This window comes from Lupinus angustifolius, chromosome LG09 (assembly GCF_001865875.1).
Source record: "Lupinus angustifolius cultivar Tanjil chromosome LG09, LupAngTanjil_v1.0, whole genome shotgun sequence".
In the NCBI taxonomy this organism is placed as follows: Eukaryota; Viridiplantae; Streptophyta; class Magnoliopsida; order Fabales; family Fabaceae; genus Lupinus; species Lupinus angustifolius.
In genome coordinates, this window is record NC_032017.1 from 1,773,369 (window position 1) to 1,790,313 (window position 16,945).

At 32.1% G+C, this 16,945-nt stretch overlaps 2 protein-coding genes across 4 annotated transcripts; one reads left to right on the forward strand and one right to left on the reverse strand.

Annotated features, from left to right (window-relative positions):
* On the reverse strand, positions 1,615–7,098 carry LOC109355853 (protein indeterminate-domain 5, chloroplastic-like). Of its 3 annotated transcripts, none has more exons than XM_019599099.1 (4): positions 6,755–7,098; positions 6,430–6,596; positions 5,718–6,114; positions 1,615–3,051 (listed from the first exon to the last, which is right to left on the reverse strand). In XM_019599099.1, the coding sequence occupies exons 2-4, from the start codon at positions 6,581–6,583 to the stop codon at positions 1,923–1,925; spliced, it is 1,680 nt and encodes a 559-aa protein (XP_019454644.1). In that variant the 5' UTR covers positions 6,584–6,596; positions 6,755–7,098; the 3' UTR covers positions 1,615–1,922. The 3 variants fall into 3 exon arrangements, with proteins under 3 accessions (XP_019454644.1, XP_019454642.1, XP_019454643.1); XM_019599097.1 differs by having other exon boundaries at positions 6,430–6,607; positions 6,755–7,097; XM_019599098.1 differs by lacking the exon at positions 6,755–7,098 and having other exon boundaries at positions 6,430–6,716.
* Positions 13,054–16,782, forward strand: LOC109355823 (3-methyl-2-oxobutanoate hydroxymethyltransferase 1, mitochondrial-like). Its single transcript, XM_019599056.1, has 5 exons — positions 13,054–13,619; positions 14,659–14,865; positions 14,944–15,090; positions 16,025–16,078; positions 16,164–16,782. Exons 1-5 carry the CDS (start codon positions 13,200–13,202, stop codon positions 16,422–16,424), a joined length of 1,089 nt encoding a protein of 362 aa, XP_019454601.1. The 5' UTR covers positions 13,054–13,199; the 3' UTR covers positions 16,425–16,782.

Below are 16,945 nucleotides of genomic sequence, written 5' to 3' on the forward strand. Positions count from 1 at the left end.
ACACAAGTAATCAAATAAAAGGAGAGAGAACAAATATAAAAGAATGAGACAAAAAAATTGTTAACAAGATTTAGTCATTTGTGCCTAACTCCACCTGATCACATAACGACATATATTATTAGATATTGCAATTTAAGCTCCACCACACTCATGAGCCCGAACACATAGTGTTTCTAATGAGTACATATTATTATTATATGAAATTTGAGTCTAATATATAATATTTGTTTTTATACTTCATTGAAATACTACGAAATGTGACATTATTATATTTTAAGCAAATCAGGAATGAAAGAATTAGGAATGCTATTTTTTTTTGCTTGCATTGACTGAAATATTGAACTGTATCTACCTCAAAAGGGGCAAATAAAAAATAGAAATGAAGTACGCCATAAAGACGGTACAGCAATAGTACAGGCTTCCATGGTCACGGACGGACTGAATGCTTCTCATATGTTGAAACAAATGCCGTGACTTTCGACAAAACTGTCACATAATGTTTACCTATTATGACTGTAACGAAATTTACAGACAACCTTTTTCTATAGAAAATGATATATTCTCCTACTATATCTTTCTACTTACCCACAAGAAGATGATATATGTCATAATAAGATACTTTAATTATTAATGATTGAATTATAAGTAACATGTGTCATTTTTTGGTGGGTAGGAGGATTAGTAGGAGGATTTAGTAGGAGGATATATCAATGCTCTTTTTGTATTGCACAGTGTGGTTAGCCAACATCTTCATTAACTCCTTCAAAGTCGTTAAGAAGTTGAATAAATGACGTAAGACCTAACCCTAACGTCACAGTGCATGTTACCATGAAAAAAAAAACAGTTTAAAGAAAGAGAACAAAGAGTGCAAGTCAAAAAATTACAAAGGTAGTCAACATGGTGAGGAATAAGGTTAAATGGACATGGTTAAGAAGAAGAATGTGAACTAAAGTACATGAAAATAAGAAGGTTTTTGACATTGTAGTCTAGTTACAAAGCCAATGGAAAAAAATATTATTCCTTTGATATTTTTTTTATAACTAAGAGTATTCTCTTACTCCATTAGTAAGGAATTAAGTCATTAACCTTTTTTGGATATATGTGATTTCTTCTTCCAACAACTATCATTTTAAGAATCAAATCTTTAACCTTTAATTTTGTACAGTACCTAAGATGTGTTATCTTAAATCATTAGATCAATGACATATATGTCAAGTATATGTTAATTATTAGGTGAACAAACAAAGATTCTTACATTTAGTTTTTAATAGTTGGAATAACATATATCCAATACTATTATAACATGAAAAGAGAATAATGAAACTAAACGAAAATTGGCCTTTGTCGCTTCCCTTGGATTATTGCCACCATGTGAAGATTCTCAGAAAGTGAGTGGCAGCTTCCTCATTTGGTGAGTATTGTACAGAACTTTGCTTTTTTTTAATCAGCAATGAACTTTATTAAATAAAAAATAAAAAAGTAGGAGAACAAGTAATGTTTTTATCCACAAGACTAAAAGATTAACAATATAAGATACAATTTAATGGATGCCACACCCATTCTATAGAACTTTGCTTTACCACAAAGTTTTCACTGTTAGTAATTTATCTCAGGATCAAGAAATTCTACGCAACATAAATTAAAATTCACTAGTTATATATCATTATCAAGGAGAGTGGAATTTCAATTCTCTAGATAAAAGGGAGAAGGATGTGTTCAAGAAAAATGCAAGGATTGCACAATTTAGAGATGAAACCCTAATATACCAATTGATAAGTAGACTTTCTTTAAGAAAAATAAAATAAAAATAAGAAAAATTAGAAACTAGTAGATATATGAGCAATGACCATTTTTCTCTCCCTAATTAATTTAATTAACTCAGCTTATTGCAGTATTGAACTTCTAAAAGGTTGGCTTTCCATTTAAGGATCCAAAGAACTCGTAGAACCCATAGAGTGTTGTTGCTCTCTTTGTGAAAACCTACTATTCATGTTTCTTACAATTCCTCCAACACCCAAAAAGTCTAATGTCAACTTATCAGATTCTCCAAAGCACACACCAAGATTTTGGGACAACTTATTAGGTTCCTCAACATTGTGAAACTGTCCAAGGTTGTTTTCATTCCCTTTCATATTACCATATATGGAATTGTTTCCATTTCCAATAGAGTTCGTCAATCCATGGAGATGATGGTGTTGGTCATTTTCCATGCTTGATCTTATACCTTCTCTCCTACTATCACTTCCAAAAGATTCTGCACCATTGGTTGAGGAACGACCTAGCCCTCTTAGCATAGAGGAAGCATTGGTGGTTGAACTCATTTGAGCAGCTTTTTGAAGCAATGCAGTGGCAGAAATATGCGGCGACATGGTTTCTTGTTGCACAAATGAGTTTCCAAAGAGTGAAGATAAATTACCAGACCCAACTTGATTACTCACAGGGCTCTTGTTATTAATATAAAGTGTTGTTTCTTGGTTACCTTCTCCATTGATGTTGTTGAATTGACCAGCCATTATGTTGCCACTGCTATTGTTGCTATTCGTAAAGAAGTTGATGTTAAACATATTAGCAGGAACAGATACAGATTCAGAAGTAGAGTTGTTATTGTTGGTGTTGCCTTGAAAATCAGGAAGCTGCATAAGGCCATAAAGTTCTTTGTGGCTTGAGATTGTTCCTTGCTGATGAGATTGGAATTCTTGAAATCCTTGATTAGGGTCAGTCATGAAGAAACCAGCTGAGGAATTAGACATTGAATGTGGTGACTGTACTACTCCATATGATGAATGGTGATGCAAAGGTGATGAGAAAATGTGCTCATACTTTGGTGGTGCCAAAGCAGCATTGCCATGGCTCAAGATACTGTTGTTGGTGGTTGCATGGTTCTGGTTTTGAAGGTTAGAAATTTGAGCACCAACTTGATATAGGTTTAAGCTCATTTGGTTTGTGGTGCCAAACAAATGAGTTCCCAAAGGGTTTAGATTTGTATGGTGTTTTGCAGTTTCATGTGCTAGTGTATCACAGAAGGCCCTATGAGTGATGAAACTGTCACGCCTGCAACAAATATATTGGAAAGGAACAACTATTGGAGAGAGTATAATAATTGAATGAGAATACAACTGAATATTGTTAACCAAAGCTTAAAATTATAAAACAATACTTTTCACTAAAACAACCAAAGTTCTGGATTGGATACCAGAAAACTATTCCAGAATTTAACTTATGACTTGAGAAACTAGTTACCCTAGAGTCACAACAACCAAGACGGTTTAGTAGAGTAAATATAATTTTTGATGTTCTTGAATCAATGATAACACATCATGCATTAATATATAAGTTAAAAGAATTTGTTCAAAATTAATGATTTAGACTTGTGTAAGTCCATTGATTAGAAGTATTCAATAGTTTCACTAAACCTATTTATAATTCACATTTTAGATAGTATTTATCCTTAAATATAACTAGCTAGCTACTTTATATTATTTAGATGACATTAAATAATTCATATGAAATTTATTCCTTTGTAATTACACTCTATATTTATTCTTCCTTACATGTTCCAATAAACTTTCACTTACAAAGTAATAAATGGAGGGATAACTTATAAATATTAATATATATGTTGATAAATTTGAGAGTATAGTGGTTTATAAATATTTTTCTTAATATGTGTGAATTAGTTACAAATGACATATAAATATGATAGATGGAATAATTTTTATACCTACATATTTAAAGCATTTAGTTGCATTGTGTAAATAATAAACTAATTAAAATATGGCAGTATAATCAAAATTTCCCTAAATAATCGCACGCGATAGGACAGCCACCCTCGACCCTAATTTTGGGAGCACATCTGCTATCCTACACTTTGTGTCACTCCATGTGTCATGCGCTTGTGATTGGTCAGAAAAATACTTAATAATTAAATTTTAACTTAAATATATTTTTCTGACCAATCACAATTCATGGCACATGGAGTGACACAAAGTGTGAGATGTGTACCCCTAATTTTTTAATCCCTAATTAACAAAGTGAAGAGGACATCCAACCACAACCGTAACAAACATTTCCTCATGCAAAGAATAATGAAATACTAAAACAATATAAGAAATTTTTATGCTTATGCTGGAATTTTGAATTCAATGATGTCCCATAATCAAATACATACCCTTTATCTTACATAAATAATATAGCCTATATAAAAAAAATAAAAATGAATTATATAGCCGACCAAATCTATAGTATCACGTGTCAAAAAAGTTAAATTAAAGATAAATTCAAAAGTTAAGCATAGAATAAATTAGGAATATTGGTTGAAATTGGAATTAGTAGTTGGACATTAAGAAAAGTACCTCTACCGAAAAAAAAATAAAAAATTGAAGTATAAACAATAGTAAAACAGAATGATAGGGCCTGAAGGACTATGCCAAAATCTGGAACACACCAACAACTCCATATCGAACTACCACTTTGAGGAAATCTCTTTAGATCACTTAAAAGAGAGAATTATTTGCAAATTTGATGAAAGTTAATAATTATAAGCACTGTAAGGGACCACCATAATAAATGCAAAGTGCCTCATGATTTGTCTATTTTATACAATGAGAGAATTGTTATGAAAACAATTGTACACCTACCAAAAGGTTTGCTAAATTCGTGAAAAAAGAAAACACCAAGTCATGAAATATAGATAAGCAAATATTAATTTACAAAATTCATTGAGTAAAATAACTTGTTAGAAACTATAGGGTTTGAGAATTTTCTTCCTCCAGATTAAATTAACGAGAGAATAATTTTTTTTATGTATGCCAATCATAGTATTTTTATTGAGGAAAATTTTCAAAAAATGAGATCAATAAAATCATATTCATATATTGTAGTTGCCATCTCGTTATAGAAAAACTGGCAAAACCAAGCTATTATGATACAATTGTGGTTGGAAAGTATAATTTAAAATAAAGGTAACCCTTAAAGCATTGATCTAAGGCTTATTTAATCTTTAGATTGAGCCAAAAAGGTAAGAGTTAAATTTCTGACAATAATACTTGTTGGAAAAGTCAACACGCACATTTAAAAATGATTAACTCATTATGGTGAAAGATATACTTGATTATATCAAAATAATTTAAAGTAATGGTAAATCACATGAGCAATGAGAATCCCTCTAAATGAAGTAATAATTTTAGATTTGTCTAGGAATAGTTTTTATTACTGTTCCAATTAGGAATCTTGGACCATTGGCATAGAAAGTTGAACCATGTATAAATATCCAATCCAAAAGAAAACAAAACCCAGCGATTCAACTCATGTGAAACCATACCCAGTATCACTGTTACTGTGCCCGTGCTCCTTACAATGTTGTTTAACTACACGTGAGGGAATAAGGATATGAGGGACCTTGTTCCCAAGGAACAAAGTTCAACTTGCTTGTTTTTTTTCTTCTCTTAACATTTCAATTTTGGATCCACATTTGTATAGTGTGCTCACGTGTGAATAGTCTTATACTACTGAAACATCTCACTACTAACATACACAAGAGTAAGGTTGGATGGTCTTGCTCAAATTTATCTCTTGTTTTGAGGATTCTCTTACAATACTCCTGATATGGCTACAATTATGATTAAAATGTGCTTTGTATTAAGCATCAAAACCACACTAATGCAATCAATTATAAGTAAAAGCAAACATGCAATGAAACCAAGTCTTATGATTGTTACCTGGAGAAGAGAGTGCCACAGTCACATCTATATTCTCTTGTGCCACAAGTCTTAGAATGAGCTTTCCAATCTGATTGAACAGCATATTTCTTAGAGCATTTCTCACACTTCCATTTCTTCTCACCATGCTTACGAGAGTAATGTTTCTTAATCCCAGTGAGATCTCCAAGAGCCCTTGAAGGGTCATGGTGAACACATGTGGGTTCAGGACACATATAAACCTTTCTCTTTTGCTCTTTTGTACTTTTCTGCTTTAGCTTCCAAGGAAGGTTGTGTCCTCTTCTATGGAGCTGTAAGTTTTGCTCCCTTTGGAACCCTTTGTTGCAAACATCACATATAAACCTGTTTGTTGCCATCAGGGTCTTTGGAGATAGTGCTATTACTTCCGCATCTGGATCTGTTGTTACCATTAGAAAAAAATTTGCCAAACCAAATATGTTGTTAGGGAATTCTATTACTATTGTAGATGAAAATTGCCAAACCAAATATGTTGAAGTGAAAATTTAAGCTATTTAAAAGAATAGAACTATTACTGTTATTGTAGATGAAAATTACTATTGTTGAACTTGATGATTAGGTTTAGGGTTTTCATGTCATGTTTGTTTCTTGAGATGAAAATGAACAACAGATTGTAAAAAGGGTATTTTCCATAACATGTAAGGAATGCTTTTAAAGTAACAAAAAATTGTGAAGAATGCATAGAGCTACTTGCATGCTGTTCCAGGATGATTCTTCTTTTTCTGTTGAGGCACTATGGTTGAAGCAACAGTTGAAGAACCAACTGTGAGTGGTTGGTGTTGTGTAATCTGACTTTGATTTTCTTTTCTGATTCCCAAGAAAGGTGTGGATGAGGAAGCAGCTTCCATTTTGGTTTGCAAACTTGAGCAAAACTGAAATTTCTTAAAACTTATTAAAATTTATTATTGGAATTCCTCTACTGAAAGAAAAAATCAATTTCATGCTTTCTTTTCTATTGGAAATAATTAAAAAGAGAAAAGAAAGGAAACAAAAGGCATAAGAAGTGGAGAAAGAAGGACCTGAAGCTATAAATGTTTGATTTTCCTTGCTTTCTTGTCTCTTTCAAAGCTTTCAAATTAAAACCCAGAAAATAAACACCAAAAATAGAATTTATCTAAGAGAAGAAAAGAATCACTTTGTATACCTACTCATCTCTTCACTCTAGCTATTGTTTTCTTATTCATAAAACTTTGCTATGGTACACCCTCTTCTTATTCCTCAATGATTTCATGTCTTGTACATAAAGTCATAAATAATACTTACCATGCTTGTTGTGGATATATACCAATATATGTTCCTATGTATTTTGTCTGTTGCTTTAACTCTATACATTTTCCTCATCCTTGTTGTGGATTCTGTGATGTTTTAAATTGTACCATAAAACCACAATTATCACTTTAATATTATGATTTTAAGACTCTACACAATAATATTATAATCGAAATTGTGGTTGCATCAACTACATTATTTTTCACAATTACAATAAGCTCAACAATAATTTAAAACACATAAAATTAGTGTACCGAAGTAGCAAATGTGATGGGGTAATTTATGTGACGCATGACAAGGTACTGTGTCCTTAGCCAGGGATGGCTTGGGGCCACCGACCCCTAGGCTTTTACAGTCTCCTTATCTCTCATTCTCTTATTCGATATCTTATTACCAGCACTCCTACCATTTACTTAAATATACTTGTCTCTAACTAAGATGTATTAGATATATTTTCACATAAGTGTTTTTCTACTCTCCGATATAAGGAGATCCATTATCATATTAAGTTTAGGACATGTGGTAAAAATCTAAAGGTATGATTTTAACTTAATTTTTAATAAAATAATTTTTAAATTTGATAAAATTTCATTTCCCTTTATAATCCAGTACTAGATTCTTTAGTACCGGAGAGAGGAGTTGAATTCCTTGAATCGTCTATTTTATATTAAATGTGTTAAATCATTTGTATTTGAACTCATCTTCTTAATGTATTTAGGTGTTTTTTCTTAGATCATAACTTATTACTTTAAGTATTAAAGAATATTAAGTTTCTCTGTTGTATTTAGTATTTTATACATGATTAATTCACTGTAAATGTGGAAAACAATGATTTGATTTCAAATTATTTTTTATACAAGAATGAAAATGAAACATTTAATCAATGAGAATAAAATATCTTCTGATAAAATGAGATAAGTTTTTTCCTTCAGTCACTAAATAATGACATGTACTTTATTTAATTATTTTCTAAACAAATATTTCTAAATACGAAACAAAATAATACACATGTTATGAGCGATCGTACTTAACCTTATATTTGTCAAAATCATCTTCCCAAAGATAAAAGCACAAAAGCCTTTCTCGGTTAGTGTTTGAGAAGGATCTTCAGTGTATATGTTTTCTAGCAAAGCATAAATAATTGAGGCTTTGTCACTTTAGAGAGTAGGTGAGTGAAAGATATTGTTGATCTTTGTTTCCATCAACATATGACATAGGCAAAACTTGTGCATGTTGTCTTTAGAACCAGCTTTGTGCAGCACAATCTTGTTCAGAATCAGATGAAGCCACGCCAGAATTTGCATCTAACTACACACAATATTTAATAACGCTCATGTGCGGAACATTTTTAAATAATAGGCGAAAAGAAATTACAGCGCTCAGTGAAACAATGCTATTAAATCTGACAGGCAGATATACAATCAACATGACTTCCTTCATCGAGCATTGTGGATTGTATGACTCAAAGATTCAACAACACTCAGTGAAATAAGTAGTGTTATTTCTCACATATTCAACATCGATTGTTTCACTAATCGCCATTGAAGTCACAAATTCAATATCGCGTGTTTTAGTGAGCAATGTCAAAGTTTGATTCTCACGGATTTAAAAACAAAACCTCACATACAACTCGTTCATTTAATGCTAAAACTAAAAAAAAATTCCTACGATCAGAGAACTTTCACTCAACATTCATCTTCCCACAAGACTCACCTTCCCATGACATTCATTAAACTCATCTTCCCACGAGATTCATCAGCTTATAAGATCCACTTTGTCACGATATTTATTCATTCAACTCATCTTCCCGCAACATTCACTGTGAAAATACTAAAATTGAGTTTTGTTTGTTTTATGTAGCATCCCTCTGTTTTTCCCTTTTTTCTCTCACTGTTGCTCATTATAAATGATTTAGACTATGATTTATGCTCACTAAATTTTTTGTCAATTTGTTTTTAGGTAGTCTATCTTAAACATTCCTAATCTACTTATAAGTTAGCTATTATTGTTCTTGTTCTTGTTGATCAATACGACTTTCTTTGTTGATAAAAAATGGATGAATGTCAATTGATTGGTTTGCCACGGAGGAATATAAGGATGGGATAAAATATTTAATAGGTTTGCCACTGAGCATGCCGAAAACAGTAATAGAATTGTATGCTCTTGTTTTAAATGTTGTTACACAAGGGGAGTTAGTCTAGCCGAGTTAAAAGTTCATTTAGTGTTTCAAGGAATCGATTAGAGTTACACATGTTGGACAAAGAAAGGTGAGACAAGAGATGGAGAGATAAAAGATGGTCACACCATAAGATCTTTACAAATGATATCAATACAGATGTATATGAGGGCAATTGTTTTGAAGAAATGACAAATGTAATTGAAGAGGATCTTATGGATTTCCTGAGATGTTTGAGCGATTGATAAGTGATGCTAAGAAACCGTTATATGATGGTTGCGCTAAATTCACAAGATTGACAACAGTGTTAAGGTTGTATAAGTTAAAATCTGTTAATTGATGGACTGATAAAAGCTTTACAAAGTTACTTACACCTTTGAAGGATATGTTGTTGAAGGATAATGTGCTCCCTTCTTGAAGCTATGATGCTAAACAAATGTTATGCTCTATTGGTATAGACTAAAAAATGATACATACATGTGAAAATGACTGCATTTTCTTTTTGAATGAGTATGCTTCGTTAATGTTGTATCCTAAATGTAATCTCTTAGAATATAAGAAGGAACACTCAACTCCAAAAACGTTTTATGATATTTTCCCATCAAATTAATATTTAGGGAAGAAAGGTATAGAGGTATATGATGGGTATAGAAAAAAATGTCCACCATGAGAGCTTTGTTGATTGACATAATCAGTGATTTTTCGACATGTGGTAATATTTCAGGATATAGTACAAAATAACATTTTGCTTACCTATATGTTAAGACAATACACATTCGATGAGGTTGGAACAATATAAGAAGAATGTACTCCTTGGGTGTCGTATACTTTTGCATCCATGTCATCATTATCTGTGATAGAGAAAAGCATACAACATGAACCATGAAGAAGGTCAAGCTCCTTTGTTGTTGATGGGTGACCAATTATTTAAAATCTAAAGGGTTTGAGTAATAATTTTGGTAAACCTTTTATAGGAGAAATTGTCACAAATGGGTGGAAGAAAAGATCAATATTCTGTGAACTTCCATATTGGAGGTCATTATATGTAAGGTATTTTCTCAATGTTATGCATATTGAAAAAATATATTTGAAACTCTCCTAGGTACTTTCTCAATGTTCCTGGTAAGGCTAAAGATGACTTTAATTCAAGTTTGGACTTATATTTGTTGGTATCTCTTGGCCCTTAAATAATTGAGAAAATCAAAATAAATATTAAAATATCAAATGTCAATCAATTTTATAGTTTTAAGCATTTTTTATAAGTATGATATAAAATATTTTGACTCATATTGAATATATTTGAATATTAATATACAACAAACAAAATAGATATTCTGGTCAAATGTTGTATTCTATTTTGGTGTCAAAACGAGTTATCTGGACGGGTTCAAGTGTCACTGAATTTTATAATTTCAAGTATTTTTATAACTTTGATATAAAATACTTTGACTTATATTGAATATATCTAAATATTAAAATACAACAAACAAAATACATATTTTGGTTGAATGTTGTATTCTACTTTGGTGTCAAAACGTACTATCTGGATGGGTTCAAGCTAGCCCACATTGGGTGTGAGCTAAATTGGGTCAGGCTAAAAAATCTGTATACAATTTATGCATATCAAATTGTAACGCGGATTGTGGCAGGTCGGCCTGTATAAACTCCACCATGAGAGCTTTGTTGATTGACATAATCAGTGATTTTTCGACATGTGGTAATATTTCAGGATATAGTACAAAATAACATTTTGCTTACCTATATGTTAAGACAATACACATTCGATGAGGTTGGAACAATATAAGAAGAATGTACTCCTTGGGTGTCGTATACTTTTGCATCCATGTCATCATTATCTGTGATAGAGAAAAGCATACAACATGAACCATGAAGAAGGTCAAGCTCCTTTGTTGTTGATGGGTGACCAATTATTTAAAATCTAAAGGGTTTGAGTAATAATTTTGGTAAACCTTTTATAGGAGAAATTGTCACAAATGGGTGGAAGAAAAGATCAATATTCTGTGAACTTCCATATTGGAGGTCATTATATGTAAGGTATTTTCTCAATGTTATGCATATTGAAAAAATATATTTGAAACTCTCCTAGGTACTTTCTCAATGTTCCTGGTAAGGCTAAAGATGACTTTAATTCAAGTTTGGACTTATATTTGTTGGTATCTCTTGGCCCTTAAATAATTGAGAAAATCAAAATAAATATTAAAATATCAAATGTCAATCAATTTTATAGTTTTAAGCATTTTTTATAAGTATGATATAAAATATTTTGACTCATATTGAATATATTTGAATATTAATATACAACAAACAAAATAGATATTCTGGTCAAATGTTGTATTCTATTTTGGTGTCAAAACGAGTTATCTGGACGGGTTCAAGTGTCACTGAATTTTATAATTTCAAGTATTTTTATAACTTTGATATAAAATACTTTGACTTATATTGAATATATCTAAATATTAAAATACAACAAACAAAATACATATTTTGGTTGAATGTTGTATTCTACTTTGGTGTCAAAACGTACTATCTGGATGGGTTCAAGCTAGCCCACATTGGGTGTGAGCTAAATTGGGTCAGGCTAAAAAATCTGTATACAATTTATGCATATCAAATTGTAACGCGGATTGTGGCAGGTCGGCCTGTATAAACTAAAAATATTTATTTAAATTTTAACATATTTAATCTATTTAAAAAATATATCATTTGATATTAATGTATAAATTTTTTAACATATGTCCAATGCAATCAAACTTATAGATCTAGGGCATTGCGTTTGAGTTAAGATGTAGTGTCAATCCCATATATATGATTTTTAATATAGTTCATTTATTAAATCTCTCATTTCTATTAGACTCACACACCCTAACTCAATATAATATGTAACTTGAATTTATTATATAAACCTTTGGACACTATCAAAAATATTATCTTTTTAATATTCTTTATCAACACTTTCAATGTGAACTGTTATATTAAGTTTGGTTGTGTGGAGTTCTCTATGGTAAACAATTATGTTATTTTAATTTTGTTGTAAACATTATTTTCTTTATTATGTTTTTGTTTTAAAAGTTAAATCTAATTAAATACACAATTAACGAGCTTAAAATGATATTACGAAAAATAGGAAAATTATATGATGCTTAACTTTATAATGTTATTGTAATTTATAAATATTTATGTTTAGATATTACTCTATTTTCTATTCAAAGTTTATAACACAATATTTATTATTTATTTTTTATTATAAGTAGTTTTGTAAATTTTCACCTAATGCTTATTAAAAGTCAAATGTCCCAAAAAAGATTTAAAAAAGTAAGGAAAATAGGTAGTCTGAGCTTGCCTGGATAAGCTCAGCCTGAGTCTGGTTTTAATATACCTTGATCGGGCCGGACTAAAAAACCTGAATAAAAAAATATTAAATATGATATACAAACCTTACAATTTTTCGAGCTTTAAAATGCCAGTCTGTCCGGACCCACCCATTTTGACCCCTTTATATTCTACTATACTAATCTATGTGTTTCATTATTTTAAAAAATACCATGTTGGACTTCCAAGTGTTGTACAGGTGCATTTCACCAGGCAAACATTGCTAATTAAAGCATGTATATTAGTAAGGTGTTGATTTAGTGTTAAAGACTTTACTAGATTTCTAAAAAAATTAAAATATTATAGATTCGATTCATATAAACAATATTTATTAAGATAAACTTTTATATAGCCTGAACAGATTAGTTCCCTAAGATAATAGCATATTCTTGATATTACAAAAAAACACAGTCCATTTTGTCCATAGGCCTTTGAATGAATTTATTTTTTCGAGGAACTAAAATTTCTTGGTCAATAAAAAACAACCAACTTGCACCGAATTATTGGAATAAGTAGTTTGATCACAGATTTGGTACAGTGCAATTGGGCACAGAAAACGCAAAGATCATACTTATCGAGTTTCGGATTCAGTGTTTAAGATAACCACTTCCAATTCTATCTCCTTAACAATGGCATCGTCACTCAACTCTCTTCTAAGAGCATCAAAACCATCTTCTTCATCTCTTATTTTCAACCTCATTCGTCGAATGAGCAATGTCCCAGAAAACACAGTGTATTCAGGACCAACCACACAAACCCCAAACAAGAGAGTAACTTTGGCACAGTTGAGACAAAAGTATAAAAAAAATGAACCCATTTCTATGGTCACTGCTTATGATTACCCATCAGCAGTGCATGTGGATATGGCTGAGATTGATATATGTCTTGTTGGGGATTCGGCAGCGATGGTTGTTCATGGACATGATACAACTTTACCTATCACGGTTGAGGAAATTCTTGTACATTGTCGTGCTGTGGCGCGTGGGGCTCGAAGACCTCTTCTTGTTGGTGATTTGCCTTTTGGGTCCTACGAATCTAGCTCTGTCCAGGTTTTTGTTTTTGCTTCTTTTTTGTTTTTAGTTTTGTCTTTTGTTTTGTTGTTTTTTTGGGGTGAGTTTTGGTGACTTACTAACTTGTATTGAATGGAATTTTGTTTTTTTAGTATAGCGTGGGTATTCTCACCTTATGGGTAAGGAAATTAATTTCTGTCGGGTTGTGTAATTGCCCTTGCCAATAAGTATTATTCTCACGAATCGAACCTTTGACCTAATACGGTAATGAGATCCAGTTGACCTTATACCACTAGACCAACACCAACGCCTCTTTTGTGAATTTTGTTTCTTTTGGAACTTGGAAAGTTGTAGACAAACATACCAATGTCTATTGATCTGTGTGTAAAAAGTTTGGTTCCCACTAAGCAAGGTTTCTGTTCCAGTGTTGTGAATCAAAAATTGGTGTAGGTAGTAACTTAGTAAAACATAAATTTGGTCCTTGAGATTCACATCATCCACCAATTTTGTTCTTGAGATTGCAAAGATGCCAACTTGCTCCCTGGCTTTCCCCATCATCCATCGATTTGGTCCCTTGCAAAAAATCACAAGATTCTCACTGGAACGAAATTGTCGATGGATGGTGTGCAATGTTAGGGACCAAATTGACATATTTGTAATATTGGAGATTAAATTGATCAATAATGTCAATCTCGGGGGAGAAAATGACGTTTTATACCGGGTATAATGGTCTCGTGTGTTTTTTACTAGTGCTTCATAAAATCATAAAATGATTTTTAAGTAAATAACCATATTACTGAAATTTATCAATTAGTGACCTATTTAACTGATGCCTTATGAATTTGGGGATAAAATATCAATATTTAGACATTCAGGGACTAATTTTGAAGAAAAAAGTTTGCTGAGTAAGAATATCTGTAATTTGTTAAGGGTGTATATGCTTTTAACATCAATGGCTGAATTGAAATGTGGGGTGGAGATGCTAGTAATATGGACATGGCTTTCTGTTTTAGTGAAGTTCTGTTATATGTACAATGGTTTTAACTTTTAAATGTTGCTGTTTTGATTATATAAGCAGGCCGTTGATTCCGCAGTTCGTATTTTAAAAGAAGGGGGAATGGATGCCATAAAATTGGAAGGAGGGTCTCCTTCAAGAATAGTTGCAGCAAAGGCTATTGTTGAAGCTGGAATAGCGGTGATGGGGCATGTAGGGCTTACTCCCCAGGCAATTAGTGTTTTAGGGGGATTTAGACCCCAGGGAAGGAATGTTGCTAGTGCTGTCAAGGTCTATCTTCCATTCATGCAATCTATTTGACATTTGAACAATTTTAATTGTCATCCTAAATGGAACAAGTTTGTGTAGGTTGTAGAGACAGCATTGGCTTTGCAAGAAGCAGGGTGCTTTTCTGTTGTTCTAGAATGTGTGCCTCCACCTGTTGCTGCCGCGACAACCGCAGCCCTTCAAATTCCTACAATTGGAATTGGGGCTGGACCCTTTTGCAGTGGACAGGTTAGTTGCCCTCACCAACATTTTAGCCCTAATGTTCTATTATGAAATGTACTTTTAGTGAGAGATACGTGACCAAGATTAACATCGCTAATTTGGTTTAACTAAAAACAGATAACCGTCGCTTTACTTGAAGGCATTTATTCTTCTTCAAAGTTGTTATGTGTTGGGCTTTCAATTTTCTGATAAACAGTTGCTGTCAAATGATATTTTCACTTCCCTGTGCATATATTGAGTTGGAAATGTTAAGATTTTGTCTTGACTACCTGTAGCTATTGATGGAATTTTGAATTTGCTATCCATCAATTCATTTGAGATAATTAGACCAATCATTAATTGCGGGCTTTTGGGGAAGAAAAGGAAAGGGATCTTTTCGTTAAATTGGGGATATGACCTGGGTTTTCATTTATTGAGGGGTGAACTTGCAACTGGTTGTTATATGACTTTTTGGCCCTATAATTTACTATCATCTGCCATTGAAATGACTTGTTATCATTATGGCGTCGTTCGATCCATGTAGCCAACTCCAGAGATACATGCTTGGTTGTTGTTATATTGAAATGACTTGTTGTCGTCTTATGTGAAAATGAATCACTTGGATGACCTGTTCTTACCAGTAAGCTTTACATATGATTTTCTGCTCGAATCTTCTTACATTGTAATTTGAATGGTACATATTCCCTGCCAAATCTATCATTATTGAATATACAACTAAGTGTTCCTTTCCTCGTGTTTCATTTCATAGTAACACTTACATTTTTCCAAAAAGCACCCTATTCATATTTGGTGAAATTGTTTCATGCACTTTGTACAATATGAATTCTTTTACTTATTAATACTAAGCCATTTGTTAGTTTATCATGATCTTCCTTCTTTTCTTAGATGATTTGATGTTACGGTATAACTGATTACTAAATTTGCTTCATTCTTCGTGCAGGTGCTAGTTTACCATGATCTCCTTGGTATGCTACAACATCCTCACCATGCAAAGGTATTTTTCTAACATGTGTTGTTCTGTTTTTCTTTCCATCATTATAGGATTCATTGCTAGAATCGAGGTAATCTTTCGTTTTCAGGTTACTCCAAAATTTTGCAAGCAGTATGCCCGTGTTGGGGACAACATCAATCAAGCCTTGCGCCAATATAAGGAAGACGTGACAAGTGGTTCATTTCCTGATGCTGACCACAGCCCATACAAAATTAGTGAAACAGATGCCAATGGTTTCTTAAATGAGTTGCAAAGGTTAGGCTTTGATAAGGCAGCATCCGCAGCTTCCGATGCAGTTGAGAAGATGAATACAGCCCAACCAATTGGTGTAGGAAACCCAACAAAGTGATAATCTAGTAAAGCTACAGACCCACCCTTCTTTTTTTCTTTTAAAGTCCTTCATCATCTTCATTTGTGTTGCTCCAATTGATGGACATTAATTTAAAAGATCTTGAGCAGCAGATAGATGGATAGAATACATAGATAGACTGACAGATCGAAAAATTCTTGTTTTGAAGCATTGACACAGAAAAATGTTCGGAAATGGTTTTGGTTTTGGTTTTGGTTTTGTTTTTGTTTTTATTGTTAATGACTCTATGCACTTTAACTGGACTAACTTTTAGAAAGTGGCTCTAGTGACCAAATATATCTTTCTTCTGTTGTGCTTGGAGCACTTCAATAAATTGTTGATGTCAATTGATTTCAAATCAATTATCATATAAAATAAAAACCATTCATAAAACTTGTTTGGATTCATATTGTTCTTGGATGCCTTAAGATTGGAAAGCAAGCAAAGTCATGGTTAGTTATATAACAAACTTAACCACATGTCCAACGGTGACATTGTGATAAAGACAAATAAACCTAATA

Coding starts and splice junctions, on each gene's coding strand:
- LOC109355853 (XM_019599099.1), bottom strand. CDS start 6,583: ATGGAAGCTGCTTCCTCATCCACACCTTTCTTGGGAATCAGAAAAGAA. Junction 6,115..6,429: donor GAATCATCCTGGAACAGCAT/GCAAGTAGCTCT, acceptor TGGTAACAACAG/ATCCAGATGCGGAAGTAATA. Junction 3,052..5,717: donor TGTGGCACTCTCTTCTCCAG/GTAACAATCATA, acceptor TATTTGTTGCAG/GCGTGACAGTTTCATCACTC.
- LOC109355823 (XM_019599056.1), top strand. CDS start 13,200: ATGGCATCGTCACTCAACTCTCTTCTAAGAGCATCAAAACCATCTTCT. Junction 13,620..14,658: donor ACGAATCTAGCTCTGTCCAG/GTTTTTGTTTTT, acceptor TTATATAAGCAG/GCCGTTGATTCCGCAGTTCG. Junction 14,866..14,943: donor ATGTTGCTAGTGCTGTCAAG/GTCTATCTTCCA, acceptor AAGTTTGTGTAG/GTTGTAGAGACAGCATTGGC.